Source organism: Dermacentor variabilis, chromosome 10, assembly GCF_050947875.1.
Source record: "Dermacentor variabilis isolate Ectoservices chromosome 10, ASM5094787v1, whole genome shotgun sequence".
NCBI classification, from domain to species: Eukaryota; Metazoa; Arthropoda; class Arachnida; order Ixodida; family Ixodidae; genus Dermacentor; species Dermacentor variabilis.
The window spans coordinates 23,556,831-23,574,324 of record NC_134577.1 but is presented as its reverse complement, the minus strand read 5'-3'; the positions used below and the strand labels follow the sequence as shown (position 1 = coordinate 23,574,324).

The 17,494-nt window shown below is 44.0% G+C and overlaps 1 protein-coding gene across 2 annotated transcripts in view; it reads left to right on the top strand.

Moving 5' to 3' along the window:
* Tnpo (transportin 1) overlaps positions 1 to 17,494 on the top strand; it is a 55,743-nt gene that overhangs the window by 23,064 nt on the left and 15,185 nt on the right. The window contains exons 13-19 of one of the 2 annotated variants that reach the window (XM_075671972.1): positions 1,131 to 1,217; positions 2,434 to 2,541; positions 5,360 to 5,518; positions 6,217 to 6,304; positions 6,474 to 6,572; positions 10,676 to 10,771; positions 15,755 to 15,830. In XM_075671972.1, the coding sequence (XP_075528087.1) occupies positions 1,131 to 1,217; positions 2,434 to 2,541; positions 5,360 to 5,518; positions 6,217 to 6,304; positions 6,474 to 6,572; positions 10,676 to 10,771; positions 15,755 to 15,830 (713 nt within the window). Of the gene's footprint in view, positions 1 to 1,130; positions 1,218 to 2,433; positions 2,542 to 5,359; positions 5,519 to 6,216; positions 6,305 to 6,473; positions 6,573 to 7,310; positions 7,391 to 10,675; positions 10,772 to 15,754; positions 15,831 to 17,494 lie in introns of those variants that run through there. The other variant, XM_075671973.1, reaches the window with a different exon arrangement.

Genomic DNA, 17,494 nt, shown 5'->3' with positions numbered 1-17,494 from the left:
AAATTTGCAATGCTGGGTGGTTCTCACCTAGACTAACCATTTTGCCAGCTCATCCAGCTGCGCACGCGAGTCTCTGGAATTGCGACAATATGTGATATGGCCCTGCTGCTGCTAGTTAAGGATGTAAGATAAGCTCTATTTTTAATGAGGCTTTGTAATAAGTGTGGCATGTCGCCGCCATTTCATGTGAAAATAAGTTCAGTCACCCTTTTGCGATGGTAGTGGCAGTGATGCTGATGGTAGGCTGTAGCAAACACCACAAGCACTGTTTCGGTTTAGTCTCCAGTTGTAATGCACCAGCATAATTTCGAGCCATTTCCTTTGAAAGATGGTGCAAATTAGAATTGTGTAAATGTGGCACTTTCCTGTTGACAAAGACGTGATTCTCGGCATGCCAGGCGATTCCCGACACGATAGTGGTGTGTACAGAGCCTGAGTAAAGGGGAATGCACACAGCAGTGATGAGAATCGTTGTTCTGCAGCAACTTTCGTCCCTGACGTGCGTGCAACTTATTTAGTGCAGCCTGAGCTTTTCATCTCGGTGTTAGCTGGCCTCTGGAGTACCAACTTCGTTCGGTTCAAACTGCAATTAGTCAAATGTATTGCAGTGTTAATGTGTAGTGGGGAGTAAGAGAAATGTTTCTGTGGAATGAAACTTGGTCTTGAGCTTTATTTTATTCTATGCAATTTAGTGCTGTTACAAAAATATGTTAATAGCAGTGATCGTCTCCATGATGACTGAGTATCATCGACGTAGTTTCAGTCAGGTAATCATTGTCACCTCTCTACTGCTGCTGACGCTACCTAAGTAGAGTCTTCTTCTTTCATGTGTCTTTGATCTGCAGAGTGGCTGCAACTGTGTGTAGTGGCTGTGTAACGACAAGTATAAAAAATGGAAAATTTAGAAATCTCGTAAAACTTTTGGTCTACCTAAAGATCACATTTTTTTTTTAGCCAAAAGATTACCTTTTCCCGAACTCCTAATCATTGTTCTGTGGCAGTGGCTGGTAATGCCAATAATAGTTGAACGCTTGAATGCTTCAGATGCCTGAAAAAAAAAAAAGAAATTACTGTAGAATCGTCTGTCCACTGACTAGCTGTGCTGATTAGCTTACCTCTTGTCTTTTCAGGAATACATCAACCTCCTGATGCCACCATTAATCGAGAAGTGGAATGTCCTAAAGGACGACGACAAGGACCTGTTTCCTCTACTAGAGGTAATCATTAACCCTGAATGTGTTCCTATAGCATTCCCTACACTCTGCCATCTTTATTTGGTAGTGGCAAGATATCATTCCACTTTTATCTGAACATGATGACATTCTTCAAACTGAGCTTTTCTTGGCTCTGATATTTTATGAATCGTACTGTCTGACATGATTTCGTGGTGGACCAGCTTAGGCAACTCATGAGCTCTGACAATAACTTTTGCACATTACGCCGAGCTATCGTTTATAGTATTTTTTTAAAATAGCTGAAAAACAATGGTCATATCTGAATAAAGGCCTGCAAGAATTTCACCTTGCTCATAGCGAAATAGGATCCACTTTGCTGAAATCATTTGATATTTGGTTCCTGTAGGTATTGGGGGTCAACGTATTAACAGCTTGAGTCTTCTTGTTGAAAACTACCGCATAATTGCACATATTGCAGCTCTAGGTTCCATTCTATATGTACCAGGCAATGCTGCAGAGGCTAGGACAACTCATTTGGCGGTATCTTTAACCCAAAATTTGTACTCGCCGTGGTTGCTCAGTGGCTATGGTGTTAGGCTGCTGGCACGAGGTGCGGGATCGAATCCTGGACACAGCCACCGCATTTCGATGGGGGTGAAAAGTGAAAACACCCGTGTACTTAGATTTAGGTGCATGTTAAAGAACCCCAGGTGGTTGAAATTTCCAGAGTCCTCCACTACGGCGTGCCTCATAATCAGAAAGTGGTTTTGGCACGTAAAACCCCATAAGTTTTAACCCAAAATTTGTGCATGCTCTTTAGAAGCAAGACATATGACTGTTACACAAATTGACAAAAATTTTTGCAAAGGACTGCGCACCTATCTGCTTTCTCCACCTAGTGCGAATGTCTACTTGCACGTAGGTCACATGCCATTTCTTGGAGGTAATGTGCAAGCGAGGTCTGTTCATGTTTGCCTGAGCGTGTGACAGCGATAAAACTACGAACCTTGCTTCGTGTAGTTGTCTCCTTGCTATCGCGATCAGTGGTCAGCCTTTCTTGTGAAATTGATTTCTTAATGTGACAGCACAACTTCAAGCACAACCTTGCTTTAGCAGGCTTTGACTCTATTTCCAAATCTTCATTATCGCTACACCTTGCCTAAGCGTTTTGCCACGTAAAGCCAAAAGGGCATCATGCATGCAGTTGGCTTGTTGAACCGTCATGTGTTGACTGGAGTGCTGATTGGGAAATCTGCAGTGTCTGTCTAGCGTGGCCACTGCCCTCCAGTCCGGGTTCCTGCCCTACTGCGAACCTGTGTTCAGGAGGTGCGTTTCCCTGGTGGAGCAGACACTAAATCAAAACATGGTGAGTTTGCTGGCATCTTGGTTTACCTTTTTTTATTCAATTATAACACCCCCTCAAACATAACTGCTGTACAGTGAAACCTCGTTAAACTGTAGTTGGCCGGAGCTCGGAAAAAGTACATACTCAACAGTAGTACTGTTTAACCGAAATAGCATGAGATTGCCCATTTACCTGTCGAAAACTGAACTCAGAGAGAGTGCAATGAAAGGGGGGAAAAAACATGGTGTATTTATTCACTTCGCGCGACAAAAGTGTCATTTTCGTTTGATGCCGCGGATGCCTAGCACGACGACAGCAGCCTCAAACTTACTGAAGCTGCGTGCCAGCTTTTCAGCCAGCCCCCTCTTCTCGGCAAACACTCACATGGCAGATTCCTCGTTGGCGATACGTATTCTCCGTGCACGCGCGCAGTAGTGCTGCAGACGTCCCGTGGGACCTTTTTCATTGCCGGGTGCCGGAGTTCGCAATACTTTTCGTTTGGAATAGTTACGTTATCGCGCCCCTGTTCTCTTCGCGACAATTACATTCATGAGGCTGTCATAACGCGAAGCTTCTGCCATTGTCAGGCCTGAATCGCCCGTGCTGTCTCTTTCCATGTCGTCCTCATCATTGTCGCTAGTCGACACTTCGGCAACAACAAAGGCAACAATGGCAAAAAGTCTAACCTCGTAGCTGACATCTCTTCGCGGTCGCAGCAGCGCTGTCAAGAACCTTCTTCACGTTCCAAATGCCACACACTGTAGTCAACAGCAGATCGCTGTCGCGTGCCAGCGCCGACTTCTTCGTGTAACGTTCGATAGCACGCACGATGTCTAATTTTTCTTCTATGCTGAGCACCCGGCGTCTTTTTTATCCGAGCTTCGGCATGACGAGAGTCCTCGCTTGCACAAGGCCACAACGCTTTTTGGCACGGCGTCGAAATGATGTTGATGTTGATGTGGCTTCACGCGCAAACGCACAGGGTGCTTGGAGGCCGTTGTTCCGATCTCTGAGGCTTGTTGTTCTGCCGGGCTGGCTGATGGAGACGACGCACCGCTGTGTTCGCACGCCGAAAAGGGGAAACACTACGTTTTAACTGATGTGTACGCAGTAAGCTGGTAGAGTTTATGCGGATACAAAACACATTATGTTCAATGGCCGCTGAGTCGGGGATTTGACTTTACTACTTTTAAAACGAAACTACTGTTTAAGCGGGCAAGGTTTAACGGGATTTTACTGTAGTTCGGGCAAAAAGTAGGAAAATGGGGTCCCTCCCGCAGTTTCAGACCAGTCCACTGTCTGGTGTGCAGGAACTCAATCTTTATGCAAAGATTTTCCATGCTTTAAATTGATTTGCACAATAAATTATTCAAGGGCGGCCATAATTAATCCGGAGCCCTCCTCTACAAGATCTCTTATAGCCCCGGAGTTGCTTTGGGACAACCAGTCAATCACGTCCATGACAGCATCCCTAGCAGCAGCACAATGAAGTTTCTTGTGAAATTATTAGTTTGGATTCATTGTAATATGTGCACCTCGTGTGTGTGCAACCTGACACAAAGGTTGCAAGCTTCATGCAGTTGAATATACAGTCAAGCCCACCTATAGCAATATTCAAGTGCCGCAAAAATTCCATTGGTATAACCAATAATTGTTATAACTGGGTTGCATGAAAAAAAAAATCAAAATGAGGGATGTTCTGACGAAACTATAATGGCGGGGAGGTCAGTTCTCCTCCCCGCCACCTTCCTCCATCCGGCTTCTTATTGTGTTGACTCGTTTAACTGTTCAACTCTTCGAGTTTGTCCTCAAAATCGAGTTTTGAGGACAAAATTCAGGGGTGCGATGACTATGCGAGTAAATACGGTAGGACCAACTGTGAGGGCTGAGCGAGCAATCCGGAAGCAGCGCCGGTGGCATTGTCAGTGCAGTTGGCGCGGCCCATTCGTGTTTGGAGGGTGGTGTGGCACAGTGTTATGGGCGCAGCCCATTTGTGTCCCCAAGAGTGGGAGGGCCATGGGAGAGATGCGTGCGACATTGGTGCGCATCTCTCGTAGAGAGAAGCACACGGTGGCAGTTGGGGTGGCAGGTGATTGTGCAGCGGCTTGCGTTTCACTTTTTTCTTTTCAAGGATTTTGCATCCCATTACCTTTTGGCACGGACACCCATCAGCCTGACTTCAACGTTATAACCGATAATGCGGCATAGGGACATTGTAGTAAGCTGGTTATTTCCCCATAGAAAACATACAAAAGTTGACGGTGTAGCAGCTTTTCATTGTTCGTTATTAGGTGGTTTGACTGTATAGGATCGGAATTGGCGGTTCTGATGTGCTCTAAAGAAGTGCGGAAATATTAGGTTTAGTAAGTTATTACTGAAGTGATTTTTCAAAATTGTAGTAATAAAACAACTAGGATTTGTGCCGCTAAAATTTCTGTATCTTTGGAGCTGCTTGGGCGGCTACTGGAAGTCTTGTTTTCAATTTCTTCATGTTGTATGACGACGCCTTTCATACAGTGTTTAGTCTATTGTGGAGTCAAATGTCTGAACCACTGGGTGTGCGTGGCAGCGCGCGAAAATGTGCCGATGCATGCACGCACGGCATTGGGGCACAGAATGCGCTTGCTTCTCGTTTGGATTTTTTTCCTCCCCTCCCCCCCTCCACAATTTTGGGCTGCCAAGTTGGGTGTGTGGCCCTTGCCCGAGTCCATACAGTATATTGAAGCAGGCATGATAACTTATGTATGGATCATAACAGCTAACGTGAAGTCAAGGCTGCATGCGAAAAGTTTGCACAGAGTTTTATTTCTTCTGAACGCGTCTGCCTTTGTTTGCGCAGGCCAATGCAGCCCACCCTGACCAATTCGAGGCCCCGGACAAGGACTTTGTCATTGTGGCACTGGATCTGCTAAGCGGACTGGCTGAAGGTCTGGATGGTCACATGGAGAGTCTGGTCATGTCCTCCAACATCATGCAGCTTCTTTACCAGTGCATGCAGGTTTGTGCAGTACCGGTTATGTACTAGCATCATCTTGACTATACTAGAAGAATGCCAGCAAACTTTAAAGTAGAAAAAATCGAGAAGGATACACAAAGTGACAAGAAGGTGGTTTGACATTGAGGAAGACCTGCTACGTACTGCTTTGTATAAGCAAATTTTTGATGTTTGGAAAATAAGTACCTTGAATTGGGGAGGGTGTCCTGGACTATACATGAAACATCTATCATGGTACCAATACAGAACAAGCTTTGCGTTTGACCACAGTTTCGACTTGATGCCTCAGGCAGCTAATTTTCAAGAAAATGTTGACATCAATCGCAACTGCGAGTACATTAACACTGGATGTGGCATGACGTAGGTTTGCTGCTGCACGTAGTGGCAAGAGCTACAACTTCACTGCAAGACAAATTTGTCACAAACCTTGCTTTGGAAGTTTTGATTCGGTTAGTCAGTCTCTGGGGGAATTGTCTATCACTTAATATTCGGAGTTGACTTATGCATGGCAATGTCAGGTAATCTGTGCGTTAAGCAACGCGAGTGCCATTTAGCCTTGTCAGCGTTTTAGTTTACAAACTTGTGAATATGATGGAGTTGTTTATTGTTTTGAATAGTAAACTGCTAAAGAAATTTCTTTTTCAAATGTGTGCGACATTCTGCTTATCCATTTTTACACACTGCCTTCTGATGTGTTTCAGGACTTGATGCCCGAAGTACGGCAAAGTTCATTTGCACTGCTTGGCGACCTCACCAAGGCTTGCTTCCAGCATGTGAATCCCTGTATCTGTAAGTCTTTCACAGTGACTGTACAAAGATATATCTTGCCTGCGAAGGCTGCCTCGTTAGCTAGATAATCTAGTTTGTAGGACCAGTAGCAATTACTTTTACCAGTTTTAAACAACCTGGTTTGTGAAGTGATGTTGTGACGAGACATCTTATGTTACCTCTTTTTCAGCTGACTTTCTTCCCATACTTGGTCAGAACCTGAACCCAGAGATTATATCTGTGTGCAATAATGCAACGTGGGCCATCGGCGAGATCTCTGTCAAACTTGGTGAGTGTGGCCATGAAGTTGGTCTAATGGATTAGTCATTGCTTTTGGAGAAGCATTTGGGGAGGCACTGGCTGGAAGTTCCTGCACCAGCAGTTTGCCATGGCTTCGTGTATTTTGACACCACCTACTTGGGTGTTGATAATTTATCAGTAAATATAGACTACATTGTTTTGTAAAAGAGCCAAACTGAACATAAACATTTTCTGTAGCTTTTACTAAGCCACAGTTGCCCAAATGGGGGGGAAAAAAGGAACGGAAAAAAAAAAAGTACTTTAAAACCCATGACATCACACTTGACCCGGGGGTTTCGGCACAAAATTTAAAAACTGGAACTTTGAGCTCCAGTTTCTTAACCTATAACAGAGAAACCAACAAAATGAGTTTCTTTTGCTATCCTTCACCAATGTAGCTGAATTAAGTTTCTCTTCAGCGTCCCTTCAATCCCTTCAGGTGCTATGTGCACAATTGTGCACGCCATAATAGCGCATCAAGAGAGAAAGCACTATAAAAATATTTAAAATGTATCATATGCATTATTTGGCATGTCCTCAGACTTTTAATGCTAAAATGTGTAAAGTGCTTTAATAAGATGAGTCGTAAGGCATATGGCTGCATGTTTGCTTACGGTGTCAGCGTGCAGCCATGTAGTGGGTTCATTTCTTTCATTGTTTTTCGCAATGTTAAACCATCAGGCACAGTTTTCAAGGGGCTGGATTGGTTCTTTCCCAACTGGGCAAGACATGAAATACAGTGCAGTCCACTTACAACGATACCAAGAAGAACGAAAAATCCGATCGTTATAATCGATCATTCCTATATCTGGACTGCTGTAAAAAATAAGCTTCCGAACATACCTTTGTGCTCCGAAACCAAATTTGGCACCTGCACTAAAAATTGTGCATTGTATAATGTATACCATGAAAAATAAAATGTTTGTTTATACCTCTAAGCAGCGTTTCAAGCTTTAGGTGCGCCGAAGTAGTCAGAAATCGGCACTCGCTTTCACAGGGGCTTCAAGTTAACCCTTGGAGGGTCAATGACGTAAACATACGGCGCCGCGAACAAGTCCAAAAATGGTCGACGCCGCATATTTACGGCGCCGTCTGTACGTTTAAAAAGTGCGGCAATTTCCTAACTTTTTCTTTACTATCATGTGCTGCCACTACGTGGGAATACAGAAAATTTTTCGTGTGTGTGCCTCCCTCTCGCTTTTCGTTGCACGGTTTGCTTCAGAGCTAGTTTGCTCCCGCATGTCTATATACTACTGCTTGCGCATTGACGCGCGGGCGGGCGGGCGGGCGGGTGGGCGGCGGTTTGGGTTTTGTTCCGCAGGCAGTTTCGGCTTCTTTCCCTTGCAGAACTGATGGCTATCTTGTTAGTGCTCACAAGGGTGCGCATAGGAAGGATGTCGCCGTGCATGCGTTTCCGTTACTTTTTTAAAATTATTATTGGACACTCGCGGAAACTTATTGCCTTTGGTTGGCAATAAGATGAAGATTAGTGGAAGTTTGTCCCACGTTTTGCTTTTTTGACGGGCACACAACCACACAGTTTTCTTGAGTGCACGCACCTATGCAGCTCGATTACGCTACGGATGTAAATATTAGTGAAAGAGCAGGAATAGGTGACAGTTGCGAAATATTGTCGTGTGTGAATTTGCAAAGCCTTGAACTATGTGTATAACAATGCACCAAATTTTTCATTCTTATAAGGTTATTTCCGTTTTTATTGTTGTTATTCATGAATGAAGAGTACATATATACGAACGCAAAATATTTTTTTTCTCACTTTACGGTCACCGTAGAAAAATTACGGTAAATTTTTTTCGAAATAAGTCCCTAAGAAGAATTCAAATCTGCAATAAAAAATCAACCCTAGGCAGTCGCATATGGTGAAAAAAATCGACCCTCAAAGGGTTTACAACTGTGGTGTGCATCACATCCAGCTGCTGCATGAACACTAGCGCAAATAATTTAATGTGCGTGAAGTCAATGAGTGACTCATTCGATGACAGTGCGCTTCGCGTGAACATGGGGGTCGGTGTCGAAGACGGGTCATCGGCTATCTCGTTGCCTCTGTTGCACAACGCCGCCGTCTGTCACAACAATGATTGCCCCGTTGGAGGCGGCACATAACGCATAAGGACGCAGCACTATCTGCACTCAGAAACTCCTCCATCGAAGCACCAGCTGTTTCGTCGTCAGTCGCGGCATACTCCCGGAGCTCAGTAATGTCGGCGGCTTCCACTGCATTGGTTCTACCATCATGAGGAGTTTCGCCCTGGTGCACAAAGCCCACCTTTTCCATTGATCAGCATGGCTCCTGGTTGCAGCCGTCGTGATCGTGGCGCTCCTGCGCGAGTTCATACTTGAGTCTTGCAAAACCTCCAGCTTTGTCTCAAGCAACACAACATTGCACTTTGTCAGCGTCATCTTCTATCAGCTGGGCTGTCCGCTTCGTTTCTTTCTCTTTTTTTTCCCTCTCCTCACACGAAGCACAATCGTGGACAACACTGACGAGAAGTGGCTGGCTCCATCTTGTGACGCACTGTGCCAACTTATGATACTCTGTGGTTTTCGCAATCGGCGCACGGCCGGGACGTGCTGTGCCGTTAATGGCGGTATGTACGAACTCGCAAAGGCAAACGTATCACCCTGCCTTGGCATTGTTCGTTTAAGGGGATCTTAGCAATGTGAATTTCACACTTGTTCTGCATGGAAAACGATGTCCAGAAGGCAAGATTTTGATAGGTATATATTCAAAATGCAGTGAATAACCTATCGTTACGACTTTTTTTCTCATAGCCCGAACGTATAATTTGACACTCTTAGTCGACTCATAGTTAAAACGATATATCGTTATAAGTGGTATCTCTATAAGTGGAGCGCACTGTAGTTGGATTTTGTCATAACTGACATTCCCATAGATAGCCCACATTCTGTAAACATGACAACACTCACTGAAATATTGAAAGTAGTGAGGTCATTCTACAGCTCCTTGTTCTTCATGATTCTGAAGGTGAAAGAAATGTACTGAAACTAAACTTTACAGAACAGCTCTTAGGTGGCCGTTTCTGTGGCGAGCATCGGCGTAAACGAGCGAACGAGCACAGCAAAAGATGAGAGTGAATGTGGCAAGCAGCGGGGAATGAAAACAAGCGGCAAGAGAAAACAGGTGCGAGGAGGATAGCGGAGAGGGTGCAGCGGAACCGTGAGGTGGGAAGCGGAGGAATGTATGGCGAAAGCGTGAGAAGAGTAGCGCGCATTATCTGGAAGGTCTGTCGACGGCGGCTGCTCTGAATCGTGCACATGCGTCACCCACATGCTGGCTCTCGCAATCTCGATTAATCAGGCAGTCGCAGCACACTTAGCTGCATTTGCAGCGTGCTGCACGAGACCGGTTGATCACGCCAACCAATATATCGCAAAATCAAAACATGTATAGAGCTGCGCTCAAGTGTTGCATTAGGGAGTAACGTAATCCTCGGTGAATTTTCTTATGAACTGAAATTATTGGTGCCTGAAGGGGTTAAGGCAAACTTCCCCTAATGAGAAATAGGTGAAAAATAATAGCTTGAGGTCCTTTCTCAGCCTTTTCTGTGGATATGGTCTCTTTAAAAAAGACTATTTTGAATATATATAGCATAACCAATAATTGGGGCCGCTGACGCGTTTATGCCAGCAGGCTAGCATAATGCCATGGTTCACCGAAATGGAGAAGTGCTTCAGTTAAACATGGTGTCCTGAGAGGCAACAGCCAGTGTTGTCGTTTGTACCCATGCTTTGTTGTAAGTCAGTAGACGCCCACATCATAGATGTTGGCTGTGCTAAGTTGTGCCAGCGTAACTACTGAAGTTAAATACATTTCTTTTATTTTTTTCCTAGCAGCCTCTGGTAAGCAAATGACACTGGACTTTCTTTCCTTTTGTTTGTGGGGGTTTTCGTGACACTTGCTGTGCAGCTGGCTATTGGTGGTTGCAACAGGGCTGAGATTTGACCACTTCCTTCCAGATCTTTTTCCGTCATTCATTGGAGCTGGTCATTTCGTCTAATCTCTTAATTAGGCACAGCTTACGTGCTTGTGGTGCATGTTGTTTTGTGCAGGCAGAGACATGAAGCCTTACATCCCGATGGTGCTCACTCAGTTGGTGACCATCATCAACCGCCCCAACACGCCGAAAACCTTGCTGGAGAACACCGGTACAGTGTGCTTGCATGTGCAACAGCAGTAGTAGTAGTAGCCGTGTTTATCGTTTTCGGCAGTTGCAAATCATTCTGTGGCATTACGGCAGGCATTGATCTCCCAGTAAATTGTGTGGCATCTCTCTTGTGGTTGGCCTTGCGGTCTGGGCTTTAATTTTTAACTATGCAATGCCTGTAGCTGGCGGCGCACTGTAGCAGCACGGGAAGCAAAACCCATGTTGAAAATTGCTAGGCTACGTTGTCCGTATTGTTTGTCAACTTTGGCCCAGCATGCACCATCGTCCTGGTTGCCACGCAATAAACTCTAGCAACACATAAGCCAGGGCCCGTGTTGGGGCTCATTGTACATGCAATGTTTTGGCCATGCCATGGTGTGAGCCCCACATAGGTAATCCTCTCTAGCAGCACAAAAATTGCCAATATTGGTCAACGTTGGTGGTACGTTGGACAATGCTTCCCAACATTGGTTTTGACCACGGTGCTGCTTGGGATGCGGGGGAGTGAAAAAAAACAGTCAAGTAGAGCTGTAGTTAACCTTCATCGATCATATTTAAGGAAATTTGTTAGCAAAGGTGCCTACCTTTTATTTAGCTTTTTAGCATATTGACATTTCGTTTTGCGACATCAGTTCATTGATGTTCTTTGTAGCGTCTGCATTCGTTCTAAGCATCTGGTAGAGGTCTGCTAAGTATTTGTGTGCTTTATCTGAATGTTTTATTGATGTTCTTTCTCCGTCCCTATTGAGGATAAATTTGTGTACTAGGGAAAGAGTAGCACAATTTGCATGAAATGGTGCGAGATAATGAAATACAGCTTGTAGCTGGGCACTAATTTAAAATGAGGCTTCTCATGCGTTCTTTTGTTTCTTTCGGTGGCTTACATATTCATGCATTACAAACATTGCCTGCAATCCAGGCACATTATTGAAGTATATTGCCATGATTTTAGCTTACATTATGAAAGTCGTCTTGGAGAAACATTTTTTATATGTTTTAATGGCAACTTTCGCACGCAGAACTACTACTATCTACAGCTTTGTGGTAATCTAAGTTTCCGTGCAACTGATTTATCTCTTATTGGTGCTGGGGCTATTTATCAAGCTCAACTGAAATCCCACCTGCATGTGCTTGTTGCCACAACTCCGCCCCCATTGTTGCTACTGTCCCTGTCTTGTTGGCAAAAGTCTAGTGCCCACTTTTGGTGACCAAACAACCTGCACTCGTGCTCACATCTTAAGATGCGTGCAGCTTTTTTTCTTTTTTGCTATCTGTAAGTAATACTGCTAGCGACATTAAAATGTGTTCAAAAGCCTTGCATAACATCTAGCATCATTGCTCATCCCCCATACATTGCCCACCCATCTCTGCAGGTAGGCAGGTGAAGATGTTTGGCATTTTAATGTTTAATTGTTTATGGTTCTTGCAAAAGCACAAGTTTAATGCGTTAAAGACAAGCAGACGAATTTTTACAGCCTTGTTCTCCCCCCCTTACAATTAAACAGATTAAGGTGTGATGACCTGGGCTATCATAATAAATTACAAGCACCATTAACGCTTTAGCAACCGTAGGGTTTCATTCTAAGGCTGCTAGATGGAAATTTGGTGCTGCAGTCACTCGAAGATCTGGAAATGGTGACTGACGCAGGAGTTTTATGGATTGGCATTGTTTGATTTAGAAAGCAATGTGAGGCACTTTTTGTTGTTTCTCCATTGCTTTGTTGGTATTGTTTGCTTTCCCCACAACATTTCCCTGGGGCAGTTGCCACTCAAGCTAATGCACTTCTTGGTGTAATTTTCAGTGTCATACTTTCGCCTGCCTGTTTTGCGATTTTTTCTTTGAAAGCAAATTTTAATAAGATCATATGGTGGCCAAGGGAGGCTAATCACTGTCGCAATGTATTTGCGATGGCAACTCCTAGCTTCGAGAACATTGATATTGCAAGCCATGACATAAAAATGTAGAACTAAGTTCAGGTATGTTCCTGTGTTGTCTATTGTTACAATGTTTGTCGAACTGGCCACATAAAGCAGTGCATGTAGAAACTCTGCCCTTTTCATCTTGGTGTTCACATGTAGCTGGTGTTCTTAAAGAATAGTTTGGCAGATCACGTAACGTGTAGAGAACTGGTAGGTGAAACGCAGTAGAGACTTTGCTGGAATAGGATAATGTTCGTCGATACAACGTAGGAGGGATTGGAGTTTGCTGTAAGACGTCGTTGTCCTGCTGTGGACATTAAGTAGGCGGATAGAGGATTCCCCTGAAGTCACACTAAAACTTGTTTCACAATATAGTGAAGGTGATACCAAAACAAATTACCATATTTTTGTGCGTGTAACTCGGACCAAAATTTCAAAAAATTTAACAGTAAAGTGGAGGTGCGGATTATATGCGAATTCTGCCATGAAGCGAAACCACACCTCAAGGCAAGGTTCACCGCCATTCAGAGTTTTGTTATCTCGCTTTAGAGGGAGCTTTAGCTCGAGTGCTCCTATCTAAATACATGTAAAAGGAGAATTCGTTTTTCTCGGCAAACACCACACCGAATTTGACAAGGTTTGTTGCATTTACAAGAAAAACTCAAAATCTAGTGACTGTTGGTTTCGAATTTTTGAGTTAGATTGTCAATTTTTTATTAAAAATTGGCAAAAATCGAAAATTTTCAAGAAACGGAACTATCAAGTTTACAACTCTGTAACGTAACCACTAAATATGATAATACAATTCTGTGAATTGCACCTAATAGTACATCTAAAGCGGACAAAATTGATATGTTACACATGAATATAAAAAAATTTAATCATAGGGAAATACAACTTTTGCAAAACCGTTGTAACCAACGTAACAAATTCACGTAAGATGTAAAATGACATATTGAATTTGTCCGCTTTGAATGATCTAATGAATGCCGTTTACAGAACCGCGATATCAGTTCTTGATGCAGAGCTATGAATTTGTAATCTTCGTGGTTCTATTTTTTTCAAACGGTCAAATATTTGAAAATCGTTTTAAGAAAATTCAAGCCCTAAATCGAAATTCCGCTTCGAACAGTCACTAGAATTTAGCTTTCTCTTTCAAACGCGACAAATTTCATCAAAATCGGTCCAGGGGTTATCTCACAAAAACGTTTTTGCGTTTTACATGTATTTGAATAGGCCGCGTCGGAGTTGGGCCCGAGCTAAAGCTTCCTCTTAACGGAGGGATATATATATAATTTTTTTTTTTTTTAATTGGGAATGTGGATTATACGTGGTGGTGATTTATACACTGAAGGATACGGTATTGAATATGGTAACTCTATAATGATCCTTGCTGATTTCACCATGTAATGACTTTTGCCTTTAACAAATATTGGATGTAACGAACGAGGTTGATTTAACTGTACTGACGAAAAAATCTGCATCATTCCAAATTTCCCTCTAGTAATGTAGTACGAAACTTTACAGTGTCACTTGGCTCTCTGTACATATGCCACTGCTGCAGCAGAAGACTGGATATTCTTATTTAGCATTATAGTATCAGGAGTAAGTAATCAGCTGCTTCACCCACAAATATATATTCTATTGTAGCTTCACTTATAGTGTGTTGGCTATTGTTTGTACTTTGGAGTCCGCCATATGAAAGCTTGGGGCATTCAAGACAAGACAGATTATAGCCTTGCAGTAACATGCAGTGTTCCTATGGCACCCTAAAACAAATGTCCTTGGAGAGCAGCCTTTAGTGATGTGTTGTGTTCTGCTAACGTAGAAAGCTCTCATGCAAACTTGTTCGAAACGAGTATTGTTTATCAGGCCTAACACTTCCCAAACAGCAACTGCCTTAGGAACAATAGCAAATGGTCATTACATCATAAACTCAATTTGAAACAAATTCTCCTGAATTGGAACACAAGGGACCTTTGCTTTAATGGCGTAGTTTAGGGCGGGACAAAAGATATTTGCAGTAGCCGTGCATGTGTCTGAGATCACACAGTACTTTGTCATAAATTCCATGAGGTGATGTAAAAGCTGATCACAATATTCAGTGTGAAGCAGCCTTGATATTGCTGGTAGAGGAAGACCTTGCGACGTTATCTGCACAAGCCGCGCTAAGGCCCACAAAAGCCAATGTGCTCGTAACATCTTGCACATGTGTTTTCCATGTGCTAGCCTCACTATACCGTAGCTTGACATTGACATTGACAAAACCTTCCAGGTCTTTAGCCAACTCTGGCAAAGGTAACACTGTAGAAGCAGGTGCTGATTTCATCGCTGAGTTAAAGTTCTCGCAACAAAGAAATCATCCAAAGCTGCACTCATTCATCGACACTGTGCCCGGCTCGAGCCGTTTTCTCCATCAACCCTCTGTGCCGTTTGCTATTTATCATTTGTTTGTTATTTTGACTCTTATTATGGTTGGGTGCGCTCTGTGTACCTCGTTACGTGCAACACTGTCTCTCTCTCTCTTTCTCGTTTGTCTTGATTATCAACTTGTTTAATCATTATGTACACGTATTACATATAATTTTTTGGCCTATGTGTGGGGCGCACCTGGCGTGGTGTGTGCCGTTGTTTGATTGATTGAAACTTGTTGCTGATGATTTTTTGCGAGTGTCGCTGTGTTTGTTTGTTTATAGGTTGTCTTTGCTTTTTTCTTTTTTTCTCCTTTTTTTTTCTTCCCCCACCTCGACACCTCCTTGCCTGTCCTGACCCACCCACCTGGATCTACCCCTCCTTCCGGTCTTCCCCTCTCCTGGCCTACCCCACCCGCTGTCGACGTCCACCCCGTAACTCCTTCACGCGTCCACCGTCACCACCACTGCATCTGTAATTTCGTTGCCTGCACCTTCCCGTGCCTCCGTGGGTAAACTGCGGGGGATAAAAAATGCCTCCCTGCCTTCCAAACATCCTCCTGCTTTAAAAAAAAAATCCCCGGACCCTGCTTGCCACACCATGCTGCTGCCACCCTTCCTCCCCCCTTCGGACCTCCTCTTCGAACGTGTAGCCATAACGATTGGGCGCCTTGGTTACGTTTGCCCCGAGGAAGTGGCACCCATGTTACAGCAGTTTATACGCCCGTGGTGTGTAAACCCCTTTTTTTTTAATTTGTTTGTCTTACTATGTCACATCTATTTATCTCTCTAATCTCTCTGTCGAGTCTGTTGAACATTTTTTGCCTTTGATTTCTTTATTTTTCTTGACTTGCTGTTGGTTGTTCTTTTTTTTTGTTTTTGCAATCACTATGCCATTATGGTTTTTTGCTCTCACTTTCTAGAGGTAGCAGTTTTGCCCATCTGGTGGTGTGCGTGTGTTTGCTTTGCTAAGTGTGTTAATTCTCATCCCTGGAGTGTTCAGGCAGCACTGTGCGTTTATCTCCTCTTGCTTAGGGCTGTATCTGTTTATGATAAGTGTTTGTTCACATCACTTTACCTGACATGGCTTTCCGTGACTGCAGCATTTGGCTTCTGAGTGCCAGGTCACCAGTATTGGTTCCTACATGCCTAGACTGTAGCATTGGGGATGGAATGCAAGAACACATGTTTACAGTTGCCAACTTATTATTCAGACCCTTTGGGTCTGCCCAAAGTCCAAATAATCAGGAGTTCAGAATAACATTCACCAGAAAATAAGTGAATTCTTCGCACAAGTGGCCAGGAAAGCTTGTGAATATGGTGCTGTATGCACATATGCTTCGATGTGACTTGGATCAGAGAGCAAACAGGGATAGCCAATATTCTAATTGACATTAAGAGAAAGAAATGGAGCTGGGCAGGTCATATAATGCATAGGTTGGATGACCGGTGGACCATTAGAGTTACAGAATGGGTGCTAGGAGAAGGGAAGCGCAGTTGAGGATGGCAGAAGACTAGGTGGGGTGGTGAAATTAAGAAATTCGCAGGCGCTAGCTGGAATCCATTGGCGCAGGACAGGGGTAATTCGAGATCACAGGGAGAGGCCTTTGTCCTGCAATGGACATAAAATAGGATGATGATGGTGATGATGATGACGTGGTTGGTGTGTATATGGAACATTGTCATGATTGCGCTGCAGATGGATAAAAGAATGGTCAATGCATGCACCAAATCTGCATGCCCTTACAGCTTGTGTGCTTGAATACATATTTGTAGATGTGATTCGGCGAGCAAGCTTAATTGTGAAGTCAGAGACACCTCCAAGGGCAGCAAGGAAGGAATGGAAACATCAGCACACAAACATACATTCAAACATAAAGAGTGCAAATACATGGACACAGCGTACAGGAGCAAGCAACACCAAGCGGTTCCTACATAGTGTTCAGACCGACTACCACAGCACATTCACAGTTTGGCTGGTGTCCCACGAAGCTGGCATGGTGCGTGGCTCAATAAACTGCACGAGCGGAGACTGCAAGTGAGCTTTAGCGGACTCTTGTTTGGCAGGGCAGCTGGTTAGTGGGAGCAGATGTGTCATTAAGAGGTACGCTCATGCGTTGGCACTCGAGCGGGTTCCTCGGACAGCTGTTCGCCTCCCGAACGCTGACGTCTAGCCCAAGCCAACGAGTCTTTTTTGCTCCGCTTCTCAGCTCCGTCTGTCTTGCCAATGTGGACTCTTCTCTTTCTATAAACTGCTTGAACCCTGCATAATTTTCTGATTAGCTCAGCGCTCTTTTGTGGCACTTGCTTATTCGTAGTATTTGTCTTGTTTGCACGTGTCACACTGGCCACCTCGTGCTTCCATGCTCAAGCACGTGCATGACCATGCGCAA